This window comes from Pteronotus mesoamericanus, unplaced genomic scaffold (assembly GCF_021234165.1).
Source record: "Pteronotus mesoamericanus isolate MK-2021 breed Mesoamerican mustached bat unplaced genomic scaffold, CSHL_Meso_final contig_56, whole genome shotgun sequence".
Taxonomy (NCBI): Eukaryota; Metazoa; Chordata; class Mammalia; order Chiroptera; family Mormoopidae; genus Pteronotus; species Pteronotus mesoamericanus.
Window position 1 is genome coordinate 6,530,048 of NW_026555201.1, and position 21,891 is coordinate 6,551,938.

The window sequence follows — 21,891 nt, forward strand, 5'->3', positions numbered from 1 at the left end:
ATCTAAGTGTTGACTACACTTATTTTCACAGCTCTTGTTTTCTCTTGCTGTTTTTATCTACCCTAGTTGCTACTCCAAGAAGCTTTTATTCCTTTTCGTTATTAGCTTTTAGCTTATTAAGTCACAAGAAAATAGTTTGTGATGTAGACCACTGTTGGTAAAATTCTTTTTCAGTTAGTAAAAATTTTAGACTTCATGGGCCACCTAAGGTCTCTTTGTTTTTGTTTGTTTTTTAAGCATATTTTATTGATTATGCTATTACAGTTGTCCCATTCTTTTTTTCTCCCCTTTATTGCCCTCCGCCCAGTACCCTCATTCCCTCCAGCTTTCCCCGTACTTACTTCAGAAGTCCATGGGTCGTACATGTAAATTGTTTGGCTTCTCCATTTCTTATACTATTCTTAACTTCCCCCAGTCTGTTTTGTACCTACCAATTATGCTTCTTAATCTCTTTACCTTTTCCTTCATTTTTCTCCTTCTCCCTCCATGTGATTTCCGTTTCTATGATTCTGTTCCTGTTCCAGTTGTTTGCTTAGTTTGTCTTTGTTTAGGTTCAGTTGTTGATAGTTGTGAGTTTGTTGTCATTTTAATGTTCATAGTTTTGATCATCTTCTTTTTCTTAGATAAGTCCCTTTAACATTTCATATAAGGGCTTGGTGATGATGAACTGCTTTAACTTGACTTTATCTGGGAAGCACTCTATCTGCCCTTCCATTCTAAATGAGAGCTTTGCTGAATAGAGTAATCTTGGGTGTAGGTCCTTGCCTTTCATGACTTTGAAAACTTCTTGCCAGCCCATTCTTGCCTGTAAGGTTTCTTTTGAGAAATCAGCTAATAGTCTTATGGGAACTCTTTTGTAGGTATCTCTCACTTCTTCTCTTGCTATTTTTAAGATTCTCTCTGTATCTTTAATCTTGGGTAATGTAATTATGATGTGCCTTAGTTTGTGCTTCCTTGAGTCCAACTGTTCTGGGACTCCAAGCTTCCTGAACTTCCTGGAAGTCTACTTCCTTTGCCAGATTGGGGAAGTTCTCCATTATTTTTTCAAATAAATTTTCAATTTCTCGCTCTTCCTCTTCTCCTTCTGGCACCCCTATGGTTCAGAGGTTGAAATGTTTGAAGTTGTCCCAGAGGTTCCAAAGCCTCTCCTCTTTTTTTTGAATTCTTGTTTTGTCAGTCTGTTCGGTCGAATATTTATTTCTTCCTTCTGCTCCAAATTATTGATTTGAGTCCGTGTTTTTGTCCCTTTTCTGTTGGTTCCCTGTATGTTTTTCTTTATTTCACTTTGTATAGTCTTCACTTCTTTTTTTATTTTGTGGTTGTACTCAATCATTTCTGTGAGCCTCCTGATTACCATTGTTTTGAACTCTGCATGTGATAAGTTAGCTATCTCCTCATCACTTAGTTGTATTTTTTTCTGGAGTTTTTATCTGTTCTTTCATTTGGGCCATATTTCTTTGTCTCAGCATGCCCGTCTGTATGACTGTTTCTTCTTTAACTCTTTGGTTGTCAGACTTCCACACAGTTCAATTTTCTGGCAGTTCTGGTTGTTTTTTGTGTTTAAATCGCTTGTTTCCTTCATTCAGTTGTGCAAGGAGGTGAAGCGTATCTACCTATACCTCCATCCTAGCCAGAACTGCCCCTTTTTTTTAATTTTGTTTTTACAACTTTTAAAACTGTAAGTATCTTCTCAGCAAAAACAAGCATCAGGTCTTAGTTTGTTGACCCTTGATGTAAACCAGAAGCCCTTGGATTATCTTATTTACCCTATCATCCTGCTTCTTCAGAGATCTTACTGAGTTAAAGTAGAAATCAGACAGCAGTCTGCTATGAGTAGTAAAAATCCTGATGGTAGAAAATGTAAATCTATTCAGTGTATTTATGTAAATATAGATTAGTTTTTATTTTTAATATTGGGTAATATAGTTATGATGTGCCTTAGTGTGTGCTTTGTTTTTAATATTAGTTTAATAATGCTCCGGATTTCTAAATTGTTAACATAATATGTAGTAATGGTTTATGCCCTAGATATGTATAAGGTTCACAGAGATGCTTTTACTAATAAGAAGTGAATTAGCTTTCATAATATATCAAGACTGTTAAGAAATTTAAACAGTAGGACAGCAGTGTAATTAGTGGTAGACAAGGGAAAACAATTCCTTAGATAAACTAATGGGAATATTATTTTTTTAGAGAATTAGTTAAAGATGATTATAAGCAAACTGTTCACAAAAAGACAGAAGTTGTGATCACATTGGATTTCTGCCTCAGAAACATTGAAAAAACTGTGAAAGCGTGAGTAGATTCCTTCTTTAATAATTTTTAAAATGTTAAATATCATTACATTTTGTTAATTTGTTTAGTTATCCTTGACACATACAGTGTGCTGTGCAAGTGCTTGTATTAAGGCACAACTTTAGTTTAAGTTACTTCCTCACAAAGGCCAAAAAATAACCAGTTGTCTCAGTAAGCAGTGACCACCATCTTTCTGGTAGCATTTCTCCTTCCCTTTGCAAAGGAAAAGGTAACCTGAGATAGAAACATTTCACTTTTTACCTTGCAAAGCAGACAGTCTAAATAGGAAAATAAAAAACCCGTAATCAACAAAGGAAGTATGAAGAAGTGTTCTAGAACTATATTTTAGTAGTATTTGTAGAATTTTGGGATTACTTCAACTTTACTTTGCTTATTAAGCTTATCTCTCAGAATGTTTTCTGAAACAATATTTTAAACTGCCCCTTTCTAGGCTATACTATTTCTACTGCATAGGAAGCATAAATAATTAAGTCAGAACTTATTCTTGACCATTGTTAATTCTAAATCCTATCATTTTGACTATTATTCTGGCATAAGACTATTTGAAATTAAGTTGTCTTGTATATTTTATCTCGTCTCTGCAAATTTATAAGTAGAAGTATATAAAATTCCTCCTTTACAAAGATACCAAGTTTCCTTAGAATCTATTTCTTTGTCGACTTTACATTCATATTTTATTCTTAAATGATGGTGATAATAAAAACTCAAATATAGTTCATAAAACATCTTTTTAAATCTATTTATTCACTATATTCATTTTATTTTCCCATACTTGTTTTTCATGCAGATACGAAAAGTTGATGAAAATCAACCTAGAAGCAGCAGAGCTAGATGAAATTTCAGACATACACACCAAATTGTTGAGAGTAAGTGTTTACAAAATTATGGCAATCATAGGCTTATAATCCATTTCTTCCCTGGCAAGATTAGATCTAAACTTTCCTAGAGAGATGATGTACCTGAAGATCTCCAGAGAAAAAGTAGTCTTTTCTATTTTTAGGAACTGTTTACATTATTTAAATACCCTTCCTGCCATGCAATTCTTTATGACATTTCCAAATGCCTGCTTTGCTTTAAGGCCATTTCTCTCCCCCTTTCTCCCTGTCTCTCATTAAAGTCCATACTGCCCTTGTTGCTGCTATGGCAAAGCAAGTTCATAATGTAATTTAATAAGCTGTATTTAAACTTACTTAGAACTAGATGCAAATTAGGAAAATATCACATCTTTTCTAAAATAAAAGGTGAGGAAAGATCTGTGTTTCTCAAAGAAGTGAATCATTTCTATAACTAAAAAAAGGAATTAGGACAAATGTTTTTGCTAAAAAATGCAATGGCATTTCAGGTAGTTTCTGGATCTCCTATTAAAATGTATTGTAAAAGAGCAGAGAATTAATTATGTGTTGTGAGCCATGATTACTAAGCCCAGGTCTCCCGCTATTTACTGAGCTGTTCCTACCTGTTGACCTAAGCAAGGCCTTTAATTCTTTGAATCTTTGTTTTTTTCTTCTTCTTTAAAATGAGCAGTTTCTTACCCTGCCTATCTCACTTCTGTAAGCTTTTATCATTTGAAGTATTCTTTCCTGAAATAGATGTTAAATTAAAAGTGAAAAAGAACTCGATACAGTATACTTTTTCTCTTTCCCAGTTTAGGCTGATTTTTAGTTGTTTTTCTCCTTCAGTTTTAGATCTAGAATAGTGGTTTTCAAAATATGAATCATGAGCAACTTGTAGGTTGTAAAGTTTAGTGCGCTGCAGTCAGCAAAGTTTTTAAATGAAATGGAATACAGAATGTCAGAATGCATCGCATGTAATAAGGAAATTACTGTTCCATGAAACTTTCCATTCAGTTGTATATACATATTTAAATGATACTGGGTTAAAATAAAGTGGATTTCTTCCTATAGGTCATGATCAAAAAGTTTTTAAAATGTTGATATAGAATAAAGCAAATAAAAGAGAAGCAAATAGTCTTGCCCAATATTTGTTTGTATTTAAATACAAGCAGTTATATCATTGTGTTTTCTATTTTCTTTCTGCTTTTGTCTTAGAACTTTATGTACTAGCTCATAGTCCTTATGGACACATTTCCAGTGCTAGTGTCATTTGAGCACTTTGAATTGAAACTCTTATGTTTCTTCTTAGGGAGCTCAAAGTGTTTCTCATTTTTATGGCATTTTTGTGAAGATTTAGATTTCCTGTGAGAATTGAAGCATGGATGATTAAATAGCTTAAGGTCACCAAGTCCTATGAAATCAGGGCTTTAACTTCAGTCCAGTTATATTTCACTAGATTGCATTATTTTCCTTATAACCTGTTCAGTTATTGTGGTTCCTCTCCTAATAGAGACCTTAAAATATTTTCCTTCTGTAAAAAAATGTTTTAAATAAAATTTATGTGTAGAAATGATACAAATATGCTCCACACCCAAAAAATGATTATGAAAAGTTCTGTTCAGTGTCCTGCAGCTGTGGTTCTCAGAGTAGTTCATGGACCAGAAGCCTCAGCCTCACATGGGAACTTGTTAGAAACACATTTAGGTTCCCACCTGTTGAATCAGAAACTGTGATGGTCGGGCCCAGCAATCCATGTTTGTTTGTTTTTTTGTTTTTTGGGTTTGGGTTTTGGGGTTTTTCTTTCTACTTTCTGTAATTTTTAATTTTTAAATCACAATTGATATACAATATCATATTAGTTCCAGGTATACACTCCAATGATTAGACATTGCGTTACTTACTAAGTGATCATTCTGATACATCTCATACCAGTCTAATACCATACATATTTATTAAAATATTAATGACTATATTCCTTGTGCTGTACTTTACTTTCCCGTGACTATTCTGTAATGACCAGTTTGTACTTTGTTGGTGTTTGTTTGTTTATTTGTTTGTTTTGAGATTTTACTTGCTTATTTTTAGAGAAATGGGAAGGGAGGGAAAAAGAGAGAAAAACGATATATGGGAGAAACCAACTGGGAACCTGGCCTGCAATCCAGGCATGTGCTTTGATGGAGAATCGAACCAGTGACCTTTTTTTTTTGAGGGACAATGCACAGTCCCCTGAGTCACACAAGTCAGGGCCCAATTGATATTTCTTAGTTCCTTCACTTTTTTCATCCATCCACCCCAACCCCTTCCCATCTGGTAACCATCAAAATGTTCACTGTATCTATGAGTCTGTCCTGTTTGTTCATTTATTTTGTTTTTGAAATTCAGTTGCTGATAACGTATATATTGCTGTTTTATTATTTATATTTTTGATCTTTTTTTTTCTTTTTCTTAAAAAAAGATCCTTTAACAGTCTATATATACTGGACTCCATTAGCTTTTTCTCATCTGGGAAGCTCTTTATATGTCCTTTAATTATAAATGATAGCTTTGCTGGATAGAGTAACCTAGGTTGTTGGTCCTTGATTTTCATCACTTTGAATATTTCTTGCCCATTCCTTCTGTCCTGCAAAGTTTCTGTTGAGAAATAAGCTGACAGACTTATGGGAGCTCCTTGGTAGGTAACTAATGGCTTTTCTCTTGCTGCTTTTAAGATTGTCTCCTTATCTTTAACCTTCTGCATTTTAATTATGATTCGTCTTCGTGTGCGCCTCTTTGGGTTCATTTTATTTGGGAGTCTCTGCACTTCCTGGACTTGCCTGTCCATGTTCTTCACCAGGTTAGTGGTGTTTTCTGTCTTTTTTTTACATCAGTTTTCAATTCCAGCTCTCTCTCTTCTCCTGGCGTCCCCATGATGCAAATGTCAGTATGCCTGAAATTACCCCAAAGGCTCCTTATACAATCCTCATTTTTTTTTTTTTTATTTTTTCTCTTCTGATTAGGGGTGTTTTCTGCTTCCTTATTTTCCAAATCTCTGATTTTATTCTCTGTTTCATCCATTCCGCTGTTGATTCCCAGGAATGTATTCTTCATTTCTGACAGGTTCTTCTTTGTGTTTTGTAGTTCCATTTTTATGTTTGTATCTCTTTGTTGAAGATCTCCCTAAGTTCATCTACTCTTCCCCTAAGTTCATTGAGCATCCTTGTAATCAGTGTTTTGAACTCTGCATCTAGTAGATTGCTTGTCTTTATTTTGTTGAGTTCTTCTTCTGGAGTTTTGTTCTGTTCTTTCATTTGGGCCATGTTTCTTTGCCTCCTCATTTGTTTGACTCCCTTTGTTTGTTTCTGTATATTAGGTAGAGCTACTACATCTTCCAGGCTTGATAGACTGGCCTATGTAGTAGATGTCCTGTAGGGTCCAGTGGCACAACCTCCCTGTTCATTCAAGGTACACCTCCCCACTACGTGGGCTATGTACACTCTCCTGTTGTAGCTGAACCTTGATTGCTGCTTGCACATCAGTGGGATATATTTATCCCTAGGCCAGTTGGCTGCCAGGACTGGCTCTGGCCACTGGAGGATGAACTGTACAGGGCTTACTTCAGCAGGGCTTTGGTGCTTACTAAGTCCACCCCTTGAGTATGTCACTTGTGGAAGTGGTTGGATGGTGCTTCAACGTGGTCTGAAGCTGTCCAAAGGATGAGCTGGCTCAGGGGCCTCCCAGGAGGTGTAGGCCAAGATCAGTTGCCATCTGTGTTCCACTGAGGGCTACCCAGCATGAGCTGCAGAGCAATCTGCAGGTGGCTGCTATTTGTGCTGGACTTGGAGGTGCCCAGGAGAGACCAAGCTATGAACAAAGGCTGGCTGCTGCCACTGCCAGGCCTGGAACCACATAGCAAGAGGTATGGGGCACACTGAGGCCAGATGCTGCTTGTTTGAGAGGTTTTAGGAAAGTCTGAAGCATAAGTCAAGACAGGCCATGTGAATGGAAAAACTACTGGAAACAGCTTGGGTGAGCCTGCAAGTTAAGGTAGGTCATGGCCTCCTGGTTTTTATCAGCCACATGGGGGTATGGGACCAGCTGGTTCTGCACCTCTGCCCCTCCTGCCAGTCTTGATGTGGCTTCTTCTTTATATTCTTAGTTGTAATACTTCTGTCCAGTTAAATTTCAGGGGGTTCTAAAAGATGGTTGTTCTGTAGTTTAGTTGTCAGTCTGATGTGGTTGTGAGAGGATGCAAGCACTGTGTTTACCTAGGTCACCATCTTGACTGGAAGCCCCAGCAATCCATGTTCTAACAAGCCCTCCAGAAGGTTGGGACGCTGCTAAAGTTTGACAACCACTGTTCTAGTCTTTTATTTTTATACTTATTGTTAAGTGTGCCCTGGCCAGTAAGGCTCAGTTGTTTGGAGCATCATCCCATAACCAAAAGTTTGAGGGTTTGATTCCCGGTCAGGGCACACACGTAGATTGCAGGTTCCATGCCCAGTCCGGTCCAGGTGTGTACAGTCCCCAGTCTGGGTGCATACAGGAGGCAACCAATTGATGTTTCTCTCTCACATCAGTTTTCTCTCCTTTCCTTTCCTTTCTCCCTTCCTCTCTCCCTTTCTTTCTCTCTAAAAGCAATGAAAAAATGTCCTGGGCAAGGATTAAAAAAAGAAAGAAAATTGTATTATAATAACAGTAAAGTACTATTTTTGTCTTTCAAATTAGCAAGGCTTAATCAGAGTTTCTGATTCAACAGATGGGGCCCCAAAGTGTGCATTTCTAACAAGTTCCCATGTGAAGCTGAGGCTGCTGGTCCAGGGCTGGCAAGAGTAGTAAAAAGGGTACATCTATGGCTAGTGGCAGTGTAGACCACCAATTAAAACTTTATTTGAAAAGCAATAGTATGTATTAGAACCCTTAAGATATTGTGATATCTTTATTCTTTAATATAGCCTTTATCCTTTTTTAAAAAGCTTTACAAATGCTTGGTTCTGTGGTAGGTAAATGATAACATTTACTAAGCTTAAAATGAGCGGGATGTTTTCATTTTCTGTTTTTAATAGGAATTACCTTTTTTTGGGGGGGGAGCCTCTAAACATATACAGCACAATCTTGAGTACCTACATTTTATCCTTGGGACTCTGTTAATTGTTCTCCTACTTGATTTTTACAACTCTATGAGATAGAGTACTAACCATATTTTACAGATAAAGAAACAGAAGCTTAATTGAATGATTAAAAGTATTTTGTGTTTTTTTAAAAAAGGATATTTAATGTGAGAAATGTTTTTAAAATGTATTAATACCAGTTTCATGTTATCATACCATATTCATGATGGAAATCAACCTAAGAAACTGTTCTTGCATTTAAAGATAAACATAATTATTCTGACTTTGAATTAAAGTAATCTATAAAAGAAATATGATTCAGACTTTAGGCTCCATTGGCACTGTGATTATCATCTCTGATTTTTGGTAATCTGGATCTGAACTCACTGGTTTTATTTAGCTCTCCAGTTCTCAGGGAACAATAGAAACCAGTCTTCAGGATATCGAAAGCAAATTATCTCCAGGTGGATTGTTGTCAGATGCATGGGCCCATCAAGAAGGCACTCATCCAAAAGATAGACAGTAGGTTATAACTTCATTGCAGTTGCTGCTCTATTATAAAATGTCCTTTTTCGCGTTGACTCAGTTAATTTATTTGGATTTTTCTTCCTTAAATAGTGTAGAAAAGCTACAAGTCCTGTTAAATTGCATCACAGAGATTTACTATCAGTTCAAAAAAGACAAAGCAGAACGTAGTAAGTAAAATTTGCCATTTGTTAATCTAATGACTCAACCCTGCTAATTGTAATTCAGTTGAATTAATTTAGTATATTTATATTTGTAAGAGTGGCTGCTTAAGTTACTTTTCAGAGATTTGATTCTGTCAGGAAAGAGATGAAATGTACTAAAAACTATTGTTAAAACCAACCTTTTGAATAATTTAAATCGGGGGTCATGAACTGCACAACCTGTAGGGGCCAGGCATGTGACCGGAACGCAATCAGCCGGCGGGGACTGGGGAGAACTGCGGAGGGGAGACCGCATCTGCAGGGGAGCGCCAGCACTCAAATTCACTTGATTTCTTGCCCAATCTTTCTGTATCTCAAGAAAAACTAAAAAAACAGATAACAAAAAATAGCCTGATTTTAAATGTTGGCATTTAATTTTTCTGTTTACTGTTAACACTGTATAGACCAAGTAAAAGCATCTGTGGTCTATAACTAACCCCTGGGGTCACAAGTTGGTGACATCTGTTTTAAACTCTTAGACTTTCTGAAGTAATCTCAAAGAAAAAACTATCTGTGATTTTATGATTGCACATTTACAAAAATAATACCTTTTTTTAATTTTAGGACTAGCTTATAACGAAGAACAAATCCACAAATTTGATAAGTAAGTGTCCACATTATGTTTAATAATTATTTTTGATTATGTTATTAGTGTGATTCTTCTTAAAGTTTAAATTAATTACAATTAAAAATACATTTTAATCTTCGCTTTACACAGTTATTGCTCTGTGTGCACATATTTGAGGCCACTTATCCAGCGCCTGGTTGAGAGGTTACTGAGAATGAGAGTAGGAGGGAGCAGGCTTCTTCTGCCTCATGCGCTTCTATTGTAGGACAGATAATAGAGAATATAGGCAAGGACAGGCTTAACCACCTCCTTAACCTTAATATCATTCAATAAATATTTTTCGACTGTTCTCATTCTCCTCTTGATGCTATAGTAGCTGTCCTAGAAATTTTTGACATTTTGTGAATATTCTAAAGTCACATTAGCCATTAGAGGAAACAAATATTACGTACTTGAAAATTTTTATTCAAGTATTTTATTCAAAATAGAAACAGTGACACTAGTTTAAGCCTCTGATTATTTCTGAATTATAGGCAAAAACTGTTTTACCATGCAACAAAAGCTATGAGCCACTTTACAGATGAATGTGTGAAAAAGTATGAGACATTTTTGGATAAGTCAGAAGAATGGATGAGGTAGGTAAACTGTTTGGGGGGTAATTCGTGGTTGATACACATTTTAATGTATATTTTAAGTAAGAATAATATTTCATTAGATTGCTTATTAATCGATTCTTTTGGTTTTCAGAAAGATGCTTCATCTTAGGAAACAGTTATTATCCCTAACTAATCAGTGCTTTGATATTGGAGAAGAAGTATCAAAGTATCGAGACTATGCTAATGAGGTACAGCTTATCAAAGTATCTAGAAAATAGAACCTTTTTTTCCTATTAAGAAAAATTGAAATAAAATTCTTTTCAGTTTATATTTTATTATGATTGTGAAAGGAGAAATAGGACATAATATGCATGTATCAGCTCTGCTTGCCTGTTTGTGGTATATATTTTGAGCCAGGTTTTAAGAACTTAGATTTTATTTTTTTAAGATTTTATTTATTTTTAGACAGAAGGGAAAGGAGGAAGGGAAAGAAACATTGATGTGAGAGAGAAACATCCATCAATTTCCTCTCGCAGGTGCCCTACCCGGGGACTTCAGCCTAGGCATGTGCCCTAACCAGGAATCAAACCAGCTACCTTTTGCTTTGCGAGATGATGCCCAGCCAACTGAGCCACACCACTCAGGGCCAGACCTTAGATGTTTTACGACTGAAAAAACATCTGATAGACTATACATTTTTCATCTCTAAGAAAGGATTTTTAAAAAGAGTGTTGATTTAAGTATTGTATCTTTGATGGCTTTGAAATTAACACTTAAGGCTATAAAGGGCTGATTAAAACCTGTAACATTGATCTAAGAGCTGTAGTGAGTACTTTGTTCTGTGATTGATTTGGGAATCTTTTGATGTTTTAGTTACAGGAAACTTTGCCTCAGAAAATGTTTGCAGCCTCCAGTGGAATCAAACATACCATGGCCTCAATTTATCCATGTTCTAACACATTAGTAGAAATGACTCTCGGGTAAGAAACTTATTATTTGGTAACTATGATGTTTCATTTGGTTTTGTTTCAGTTTGCGGTCTTGATTTTTTTTATATATTGAAGTTTTTGATATTTGTTGTAAATATGTTTGAAAATGTTATTTAGTGATTTATTTCAAGCTATAGAACTAAAACATAATATAATTCTAAAACATTTGCATACTTTTTTGAGCAGCGATGCTTATTTACCTTTATTTTGTATGTGTAGTATGAAGAAACTAAAAGAAGAAATGGAAGGGGTGGTTAAAGAACTTGCTGAAAATAATCATATTTTAGAAAGGTGAGTTAATGCAGTGATCATTCTGCCCTGTGATAGTACATGCAGTCAGGTGTACATATGTCTACACTTGTATCTCTCCGTCTTCCCTTATCAATAGATGAGGCAGTGAGAAAGGGATAAAAGTCAGAACCTTTATGTTTTTGACTTCCATGATGCCTTTTAATTTGTTTGGGGTTTTTTGGATAAAGACAAGTCTTCTATGCTTGATTCCATTTTATAGAAGCACTGGTTAATGGAATTATTTATTTATTTATTTATTTATTTGAATCAGTTTGTGCAAATGAAATCTTTTGCACATTATTTTTCATAACATTTTCTCATTAGAATTATAATTTTTAATTTTGGAATCAGAGTTGCTTATAAGATGGCAGTACCCTGTTTGATGCTGGATAATTCACAGAGCTTTCTGCAAACCTCCTTGCAGGTGCGTGCCATCTGTAAAGGTGGTTGTTTGAGGAGGTGGGCGTCTGCTGATCTACAGAGTCCTAATAGATCAGGGAAAAAGAGAGTTGGAAAATGTCCAGAGCCAATAAAATCACTTTGAGATGGCTCTTTCCTCGTCCCTGTTCCTCAGAGACATTAAACCCTATTTGTCTCTTTAATAGAATAGATCCCTTCTCTTTCTAGCCCTTAGGTGTCCCTCTGTGGGTTCTCTAACCTCTGAAATCCTAATACAAATATTTCACATTTATATGATGTTTCATACACTTGCAGGGCACTTTCACACTGCATTGTGTCACCATGCATTCCAGCCTTGTACAAGTGCACAGCAGCTAGTCTTCATTCATGTGAAGTTCATACCCTGAGAAGATACACCGGAGCTAGGACCCAGCCTCCACTCTTCTCCTAAAATCTTTTCCCCATTATCAGGAAATCACATAGTTTTTGAGCTGTGTGTAGAAAGTTATGAGACATTTCTGTAATGATTTTTTAATTTAATGAATTGTAAAAAAAATATTAAGGGTTCCACTTGCCCTTTCTCATGCCTCCCCATCTCTACAGAAGTAATCACTATTAATTGTTTGTTGTACATGTGTGTTTTCTAAGAATGGAATCATTCTGTTCACACTGGTTTAGTCTTATTTTTTCACTTAAGGCTGTATATCAAAGGTAGTTTTCAAGTCCACACATACAGCTCTATTTTTTCATTTTTAACAGCTGCCTATTTCAGTGTACGGGGTCCACCATAGCTATTTAATGCATCCCTATTGGGGATTTAATTCTAATTTTTCATAATTACAAACCATGCTTTAGTGAACATACTTGTATGTATCTCTTCATGTACTTATATAAGAATTTTGAGGGATCAATTTCTAGTTGTGGAATTGTTGGGTCAAAAGGTATGCACATTTAGATTTTATAGGTGTTGTTAATTTTTCTTCAAAAAATGTGTATGTTGTAGTCCCAAAAACTGTGCTTTTGTTAACACTGAATGTTGCCAATTTTTTTAAGTTTTTGCCATTTATTTAGTAAAAGCTGATAACATTCTTGTTTTAATTTGCATTTTGGTTAATAATGATGTCAAGCATCTTTTTTATATGTTCATTCAATTTTTTTTCTGTGTCTTGCCTATTAGGTTTTAAAATCTTCTCTCCTATTGATTTATAGCAACTACATAGTAATTATTTATCTTTTTATAGTATTCAGTTTATAATTTCTTCACAACTTTAGCTAAATCCTAAATTTATATTATAAGGCTAAAGATCAGCAAATAGAGAAGACTATTAAAATACGCTTGAACAAACTTTTATGCTGAATCACTTAGGCTTTATGGAAAAAAGTCCCCACTTCCCAAAACATGTCCAATAAATAAGTTCCTCCTATGTTTTATTTGTAGGTTTATTTGACAATATATGGATGACATAATCATAACATAAATGTTAATGACTATTTAAGGATTTTGCCAGAACTAGCCACAGAAGCCAGGTCTTGTGCACTGTCTCTGTGTGAATGTCTGACTGTCACTTAAGACTCTGTCAAAAATCACTTAATATCATCCTTCCCGACTCAACTTCCCCTCTAATTTTCTTACCCTCTTCAGTGAGGTAACCTTTCTCCTACTCCTTTGTACATAAATTATTTTAGACATTTATTCTTATTTATTCCCTTTCTTCAAGTATGATAATCTTGCTTCAAAATGTTTCCATATTCACCTCAAGAGCCTCATTCAGCTCTCCCTTCCCCCTCATGAGTGACTGGTTCCAACACCACTGATTTCCTTAACCCAGGCTCTTTCATCTGCCATGGGTATTACAGCCAAAATAATCTTCCAAATACTGGTCTCATGCCACTCCCTTGGCTCAAAAATATCTAAACTCCTGTTATCTAAAAGGCAAGTCTAAATTCACACTTGAATTCAAAGAATATAATAGTCTGCCCCAGCCTATTCACCCAACTTTATTTCCCACTGCTCCCCAAAATAACAATCTGTGCTCACTGAAGCAGCACATATACTGAAATAACAATCTGTTCTAGCAAGATTCCATTCCTTACTGTCCCTTTAGTATGGGATACTTACTCTTAACGCGGCATCTTTGCTTATAAATCCCACCCACCAAAAAGAAATTATCCAATTCTTCCTATCACTTTCTGGATTACATCACTCTCCATTTGCTCTTAAGAAGTCTTTCCAAGCCATTGAATTATATTTTTGCATACATTTATTATAATATCGCTGTGTTTCAGTGAGAAACAGGGGAAGTCGTAGTTGCTTAGACTACTTAGAAAAACAGTATATTCCTCTGAAAATTGTTCTATAGTCTTCGCTAAAATGTTGAGGACAAATAAATGAATCTTTGCGATTGCCTTTTTTCTTCTGTTTTAGGTTTGGCTCTTTAACCATGGATGGTGGCCTTCGCAATGTTGACTGTCTTTAGCTTTCTAAGAAGTTTGAGAAAAGTTTCAGTTTGCACAAGAAAATAATGATGAGGCAATTAACAAATGCTTCTGTACGTTGTCTCTTGTTTCTACAATTCAGTGTTTGATGTGGTCATGTAAATATGTACAATATTGTAAATACATAAAAATATATATAAATTTTTGGCTGCTGTTAAGATGTAATTTTACCTTTTAACATTTGTAATTATACGAGGACATTCGACCTCAGTGAGCACTAGAAGAAAGCCATGGCCGCTGTGTGGGGGCACTGACCGTCTGCTCCTGTGCGGAAGGCGGAGTCGTGTATCTCTAACCGCCCACTGAAAGATTTTTAAATGGAACCAAAATTGGCATTCTTACAAATCAGAAGACTGACAGTTGACACTTTTTAAGTGGTAGAATGGAGAGAGAGCTTCTGTGGGTGGTGAGCAGAACCGAACCACTGTTTTCACAAGGATCACAATTTTTTTGAGAAGGAAAGTGGCATTATTTTATTTTACAAGGTGCCCAGATCCCAGTTATCATCATACCTTTTTACTTTCAGATAAATTATTGAGCAGAATTTTTAAGTGATTTAATTATTAAAAACTATTCATTTTTATTTTGGCCATGAATTTGAAATTGTCATAAAAAATGTAGGATCATTTCAACTGTTTTAAGCTGTATATTTCTTCTTTAATTCTGCTTACTACTTGAAAGTATATCAATAAATTTCTCAGTTTTAATGTAAAGAATTTGTATTTTTCTGTGTACAGTAGTCTGGGGAATAAAGAGTTATCTTTTGAAAGAAATAATATGGATAATGATGGTAAATTAGTCTCAGACTGTTGGTTGTAGGGACAATTTCGTGTCTCTTCTAAACCTACCAATTCCAAGGGTAGTTAAAAGTTCTTTCATATTCTTATGCTGCACAAATCCAAAGGGGACCTTCTCTGAAAACAACTACCCAAAGTTTTGAACTAAAGGATTATGCTCAGCAAAAAATTATTTCATTCAACAAGGATTTGTTTGGCTTTTGGTTTCCAATATATCATATTTTTGAAGTGTTATTATAAAAACAACCCATATGTCCATGATAGAGATATCATGTCCTAAAGAGTAAATAAATATGACTATGATGAACATTGGAAAACTGAAAGTGGATTTGGATTTTATTTGAAATCTCAAATTGATGCATTAATATGGTAAGGAATTTTAAATGTCACATATACACATTATAGAAATATGTTCATGGATGAAGGACTTAACATAAACACAATTATCCCATCAAATGCCTCTTTCTGAGAGTGTATGGGGTGAAAGGGTATTTAATATCTTTTGATTTTAAGTTTCAATTTGACTTATAAATATGGTTATATCACTGAACATTAGACAAAATTTTACTTAAATTATGTAATCAGTTCATATATTCACAGGTTTTTTTTTTTATTTCAGTGCCTCTAGAAAAGTAAACCAATAAACAAACCCTTGCAAATGGGGATTATAGTTTTATGGGATGATTGGTAAGAACAGTTCTATTCCACATTAGTATTGGTTAAGACTTAACTGTTTTATTCCCCAGGTTAAAAATCAAAGTTCAATTAATATCTTATTAGCTTTATTAATTCATGAATTGGGCAGCAACTCATCTAGCAAGCAGAAAGATACTCTGAGGAGTTACACAAAATGGAAGGCCTTTGTAGAAGGAGAGTAGGGCAAGGGAGTCATCAGCAAAAGAAAAATGAAAGCTTATGTGAGGATAGTAAAGTGTTCAGGGTAATGATGGCTTCTCATTGGCTGAGCTGTGGCATCTTCTATTGACTGGGTTTCTTGCTGAGCAAGAAGAAAATCTCCCTTTTTCCTGCTGGGGTAGTAAAATAGGTGCACTCTTCCTGTTGGAGATGGAAGGTAAGTCTCTTACTGTTTGAGGTAACAGATGAGTATTGGGGCATGAGAGCTTCCTCTACAGGCCTTGCCCATTCCAATTTTAGTTTAAGTTTTCTTTATTTCACATCCAAAGAGTAACATGGAAATCAAATAATTGATTTCAATATTTTACCCTCAAAAACGTATTCTTCCTTAAAGCATCTTAAGGCAGTAAATACATGGTGATGGCCAGTGTCCCAACCTGATGTTCTGGATGACTAAGTGAAATTAGCTTTATATATTTCTTGTCTTTAATAATTTTATTTTTTATTTTAGAGGGAGGGAGAAAGATGGCAAGAAACATAGATGTGAGAGAGAAACATCGATTGGTTGCCTTAGGGGACCCAACCTGCAAGTCAGGCATATGCTCTGACCCAGAATTGGACCAGCAACCTTTCAGTTCATGGGATAATGCTCAACCAACTGAGCCACACCAGCCAGGGCTGAAATTACCTTTAAAATAGTTGCATCTCTAGTTTCTGTAGCGTTTCTCCCCCAATACTGTGATGTATTTCCAAAAGAAAAGGATTAATGGTGTACAAATAGTGATATAACTCAATATAAAGATTATAGTTCTAAGAACAGAAGAGATCATTGAAAATGAAATAAGGTAAAGTATGTGAAAAAAAAGGGGGGATGTTTTCAAGTAAATGAAAAGGGAATTAGAGGATAGGGAAGATGTGAAAAATAACCTTATGCCCTGGCTGGTGTGGCTCAGTGGATTGAGTGCCAGCTTGTGAACCAAAGTGCTGCTGGTTAGATTCCCAGTCAGGGCACATGCCTGGGTTGCAGGCCAGGTCCCCAGTGGAGGACGCACAAGAGGTAACCACACATTGATGCTTCTCTCCCTCTCTCTCCTTCCTTTCCGCCTCTCTAAAAATAAATAAAAATTTAAAAAAAAATAAAGATATCATTTAAAAAAATAATCTCATAACATCTTTTAAAATCAAGCTTCAATTTCTTGAAAAATTACCAAATACTATATACTCATAGACCTCATTACACTGTGTCAAGCAGAGTGTCTTCTTAGATACAATAGATCTTTTCCTCAAAATATTTCTTTAAAAATATCTTTATTAGTAAATTATCCAGAAAAAAATTAGAATAACCCTGAATGATTTTGTTTTCCTGTTATTTTTTAAAGCAATGAACACTACTTTTTGTGGTGTTCTGTTCTAAAAATAAGATTAAGTATGTAGTTTGGAAATTAAAAAAAGTATCAGTGGGAACAAGCAATCTCAAATGTCAAAAATTTATCCTTCCTTCAGGATTACAGCCACAACCAGGAGCTAATCATTCCTAATTTCACTCCACTCAGAAGTGCATTGTGCTTTGTCTTTGAGGAAGTGGTACAGAAAGTGTACAGTTACTCGAATTTTTTAAACTGAGAAGTTCTAGGACAACCGCTGAAGAGAAAACATGAAGTTTTGCCCTCACTGGTGTGGTTCAGTGGGTTGAGCATCATCCCACAAACTGAAAGGTTGCCGGTTCCATGCTGAGTCAGAACACAGCCTGGGTTATGGGCCAGGACCCTGGGTTCGGGGCATACAGAAGGCAACTAATGTTTCTCTCGCACATCGATGTTCTCCCTCTCTCCTTCCTTTTCCCCTCTCTAAAAATAAACTCATTTTTTTTTAAAAGACGTCTTAAAACACTAATTTTAGCTGGGTCCACTATCCCACATCTCACTTTTAAGAAGACTGAATTATCTGAAGTCTCACACTGTTGTTTTAGTTGGCCTTCCTCTCCAACTTGTCACAGAGAAGACTCAGAAGTCCAAATTTCTAAGAAATACTGAAAATTGAATAGAAGACAAAAACATCTGTTCTGAAAATTAAAACTGGTAATATAATGTTATTTTGATTTTTTTTAAGAGTGTAAATCCAAAAATTTAGTATAGCATGTAAAAAACAGCCCAGATATTTACGTCAGGCAGTTTTAGGAACTAAGCAAGCTGTGAATATGTTTCTTTAAACATAAACACAATGCTCAAGGACCAATTGTTAGACAGCTTCAAGAGTGATGATGAGAACCTCAGCCCATTTGCATAACAGGTAACTAAACATTGGTGTCTGCTGAAATAATATACAAAATGTCAAAGAATAGTCCAGATAAGTATTCAACGAGAGATTAAAGACCAAAACAGTACCTTCAGGGGAAAGCTTGTTCTTTTACATTGCTTGACTTAGAAGAATCAGTCCAATTTTTTTTTCTGGGATAAATTCTTGCCAACGTTTAAAATTTTTCCAGTGAAAATGTACAAAACAAGTGAGATCAAGGCTAGTAACTTGTTAATCACCACTACATCCTTGGAATTGCCATTGACAATTCTGTTGGATGCTGAGTTAGTGATTATATTTTTGTGAAGTAGGATGGGGGGAGGCAGTGTCTATGCTTAAAAATTACTGTGTTGCATTAGATTAGTGTCTCTGAAGCTTAAAACCTCTTTCTTCAGAAAGAACATCTATTAATACAGTTTCTAGTTATGTAGGCTAAAGTCTAAAGGACCAAAGGGAGTGACAAGGAAAGGGGATTTAGGGCTATTGATGGTCCCCAGACATACTGGCTAAAAGAGAGTTCACAGCTGAAGTGTCACATGTGGGTGTTGTGTTTTTCTCACACATGCTCTCTGTAGAGAGCCATTCTGGAACATTGGTAGTTCTAGCTGTGGCCATGAGAAGAGACTTTAACAAGACCTTCAAAAGAATAGGCCAGCTCTTCTACTGGTTCCCCAAAGCACTGACCTGCTCAAAGAATCAGAAATCCAAGTTGCTCTGGAGGCAAGTGGGAGGTAAGTTATCTCAGGCTAATGCTTCATTTCAAATACATTTTTTTTTTCTGTTACCATAATGGAGCCTCCCTCAAGTAGAAGGAAAAAAATCAAGTTCTTAAAGCCTTTAAAAAGTATTAATGTAGTTGTCTGAGGGAAAATTGAGAGAAAAATAAAGCAATTTGAAGGTGAGGTGATATTAAAAGCCATGAGTATTTTTATAATCCAATTTTATGCTTTTTAGGCATTTAGGTTCAGAAAAGTATTCTAGAGAGGAGGAAATGTTCAGCTTTAAAACCACAAGTTAAAACACAGCTCTTATTTTCAATGAATCTTAATTTGTGGAATTAAATTTCCTCATAATTTAATAAACAAAAAAGTAGGTTTATCACAGTGAGTTCCTCTTTTCCCAGAAAACTGAGAAACTCAATGGACCTTACATTTCTTTTGTTTGGGTCAATTTATACAGCATATTTTAGTCAGGGATTGATGTGAGATTTTTTTTTTAATTTTTTACTTTTAAATCATGTTTATTCTATTACAATTGCCTCAATATTTCCCCCTTTGCCCTCCTCCACCCATCCCCGCCCCCCGCTCTCACCATCAATTCCTACTCTGTTGTCCATGTCCATGGGTCATTCATACATGTTCTTTGTCTAGTCCCTTCCCCTTCTTTCCACCATTGTCCTCCTTCGCCATCTCCTCTGGCCACTTTCAGTTTGCTCCATGTTTCCTTGCCTGTGGTTTATTTTGTTGGTTAGTTTATTTTGTTGAATAGAATCCACTTACAGGTGAGATCATATGGTATTTGTCTTTCATTGACTGGCTTATTTCACTTAGCATAATGCTCTCCAGTTCCATCCATGTTGTCAAAATGATGTGAGATTCTAAAGCACCTTAAATATGGCCCTGCATAAAGCTCTGCATTTTTTGTCCAGCCTTGCCTGGCTTGAACGTTAAACAGCAAGAGAAGAGGGAGTTAAAGGGAGTCGGTGACCTTTCAGGCTCAGTGTCTGAAGCTCCTTCTGCAGAGCCCGGCCTTCCCCTTCATTCTCTGCAGGTGGGAGGAGTGAGGGACATGGCCTAGACTAAGGTAAGCAAATTCTTTTATTTCACAATGTTTCACCTTGCAACTTTGCAACTAAATTAAAATTATAACTATGTCTCTTTGACACCCATGTAGCTCTATATCTTATATACGTGCTCAATGTTTGCCCCTTGTTTGTGAGATAATCAAACATAATCTGACGATATGTTAGATCACCCAGCACCCAATCCTCCTTTAAATCAACACAGAACTGAATATGATGTGTAATCATCAAGGAAGGTATCTAATTAAGAAATTTATAAAGGGTAAGACCTAGTACATTTCAATTATCTATTTTTCCTAGAATTAACATTTTCTTTTATTCTTTTTCACTACCAAAATATAGGGGATCTAACTTAGCTTAAAAGTCCCTCTGTTATCATCCCTCAGATATAGAGTAGCATAATTTGGGATGTTAGAACCCCAAGAGAATTTAGAAAAATCATTTCCAATCCCTTCACTTTAAGATGAGTAAAGTGTCTCCAAAAGGTTAAATATCTTAACCTTCCAAAACAATTACATAGGAAGAACAAGAACTTTATCTTATATCACCTAATTGGTCCAGTGCTTTCTCCCCACACCACAGTGCTGTGGTTTGTAGGTATCAGAGACTGTGAACATACAAACCCTCTGCATAGCCCTCATCAGTGGATAACCTGTATCTAGAAAGTTTGGTCATTTCTTTTTCCAAAGGAATTGCTAGTATTCTCATTAGTTTGGAAATTAATAGCCTGTTTTCCAACAATCTCTTTACTTACAATCTGATGAATTGACCCCATTCTAATGAGATTATTGAAATATATGCCATATAGAATTATATCCCTTCAAGATCAATAACTATCTTTCATTCTATCTTCAGTGTTTAACAATGCTTTGTAAAGTGGGCAGTTAATAACTATGTGTCTTATGAGTTGATTTATGAAGACCACTCTTTAGGATTTAAGTTGGATGAGTCAGAAAAAATAATAGACTCTTAGAAATCTGCTCATTCCTGGGGATTCCTGCTCCAATTTCCTGTGTTGATTTCTGTGGAGCTCCAGTCTTTGTGTTGTTGGTGGATGGTGGCCACCTAAAAAAGACAACTCAACATCAGGTCATCTCTTCAAGATTAAACTCCATCACTCATCAATAACCTATTTCCATCTATAGGTTATTGATGTTGCTACAGAAAAAAACCAAGGTTTCCCTAAGTACCTCTATCCTCATCAACCCCACTTGAAAACTTAAATCATCTTAAGGCAAGACCAATGATTAATATTTTAATTATGAAGTGAAGGCTCCCAAACAACTTTATCACCATGTAACTTAACAAAATTTAGCTCACTCTCCTTCACTTCTATATTTCTTCATCTCTGACTTCTAATCAAGTCCAAGGTTTCGGCCTCAGCCATCCACGAAAAATCCAGAGCTCGAGAACATCGTAGTCCAGTAGAAAGAGCCTGGGACTTCAGCGTGGGACCTTGCTTCTGCTTCTGAGAGTTGTGTGACTCCAAGCAAGTCACTTAGCTCCCAGACTTGAGCTTTCTCTTCAGTAAGACACAGGGATTGGACTTGATCTTAAAGGCTCCTTCCAGCTTTGTTGGTGCCATGACACAAAGATACAATAACACAGACAAATAACTGTAGTTGCTGAAGAGAGCAAAAACAGGGAAAGTTTCTTGAAGTTAAACAGCATGTCACCATGTATTCATTCACAGAAATAGGACTGGCATTGTTAATTGTCATTATACCTGGTAATTTATATTAAATCCTGTTTCAGGAGCTTAAATACCAAATACATGCCCTTTTACGAAGAACAAATATGGCATCTAGACTCTCCATTTAGAGGTATAAGCCCTGAACTG

At 35.7% G+C, this 21,891-nt stretch overlaps 1 protein-coding gene across 1 annotated transcript in view; it reads left to right on the top strand.

Moving 5' to 3' along the window:
* Nucleotides 1-14,997, top strand: part of TBK1 (TANK binding kinase 1) — a 47,556-nt gene extending 32,559 nt beyond the window's left edge. Inside the window, exons 12-21 of the mRNA XM_054580042.1 lie at nucleotides 2,194-2,295; nucleotides 3,104-3,182; nucleotides 8,637-8,758; nucleotides 8,855-8,931; nucleotides 9,529-9,568; nucleotides 10,066-10,167; nucleotides 10,280-10,376; nucleotides 11,002-11,108; nucleotides 11,337-11,408; nucleotides 14,233-14,997. Coding sequence (XP_054436017.1) covers nucleotides 2,194-2,295; nucleotides 3,104-3,182; nucleotides 8,637-8,758; nucleotides 8,855-8,931; nucleotides 9,529-9,568; nucleotides 10,066-10,167; nucleotides 10,280-10,376; nucleotides 11,002-11,108; nucleotides 11,337-11,408; nucleotides 14,233-14,284 — 850 coding nt within the window. The 3' untranslated portion in view covers nucleotides 14,285-14,997. The remainder of the gene's footprint in view (nucleotides 1-2,193; nucleotides 2,296-3,103; nucleotides 3,183-8,636; nucleotides 8,759-8,854; nucleotides 8,932-9,528; nucleotides 9,569-10,065; nucleotides 10,168-10,279; nucleotides 10,377-11,001; nucleotides 11,109-11,336; nucleotides 11,409-14,232) is intronic.
* Nucleotides 14,998-21,891: the final 6,894 nt, after the last annotated feature.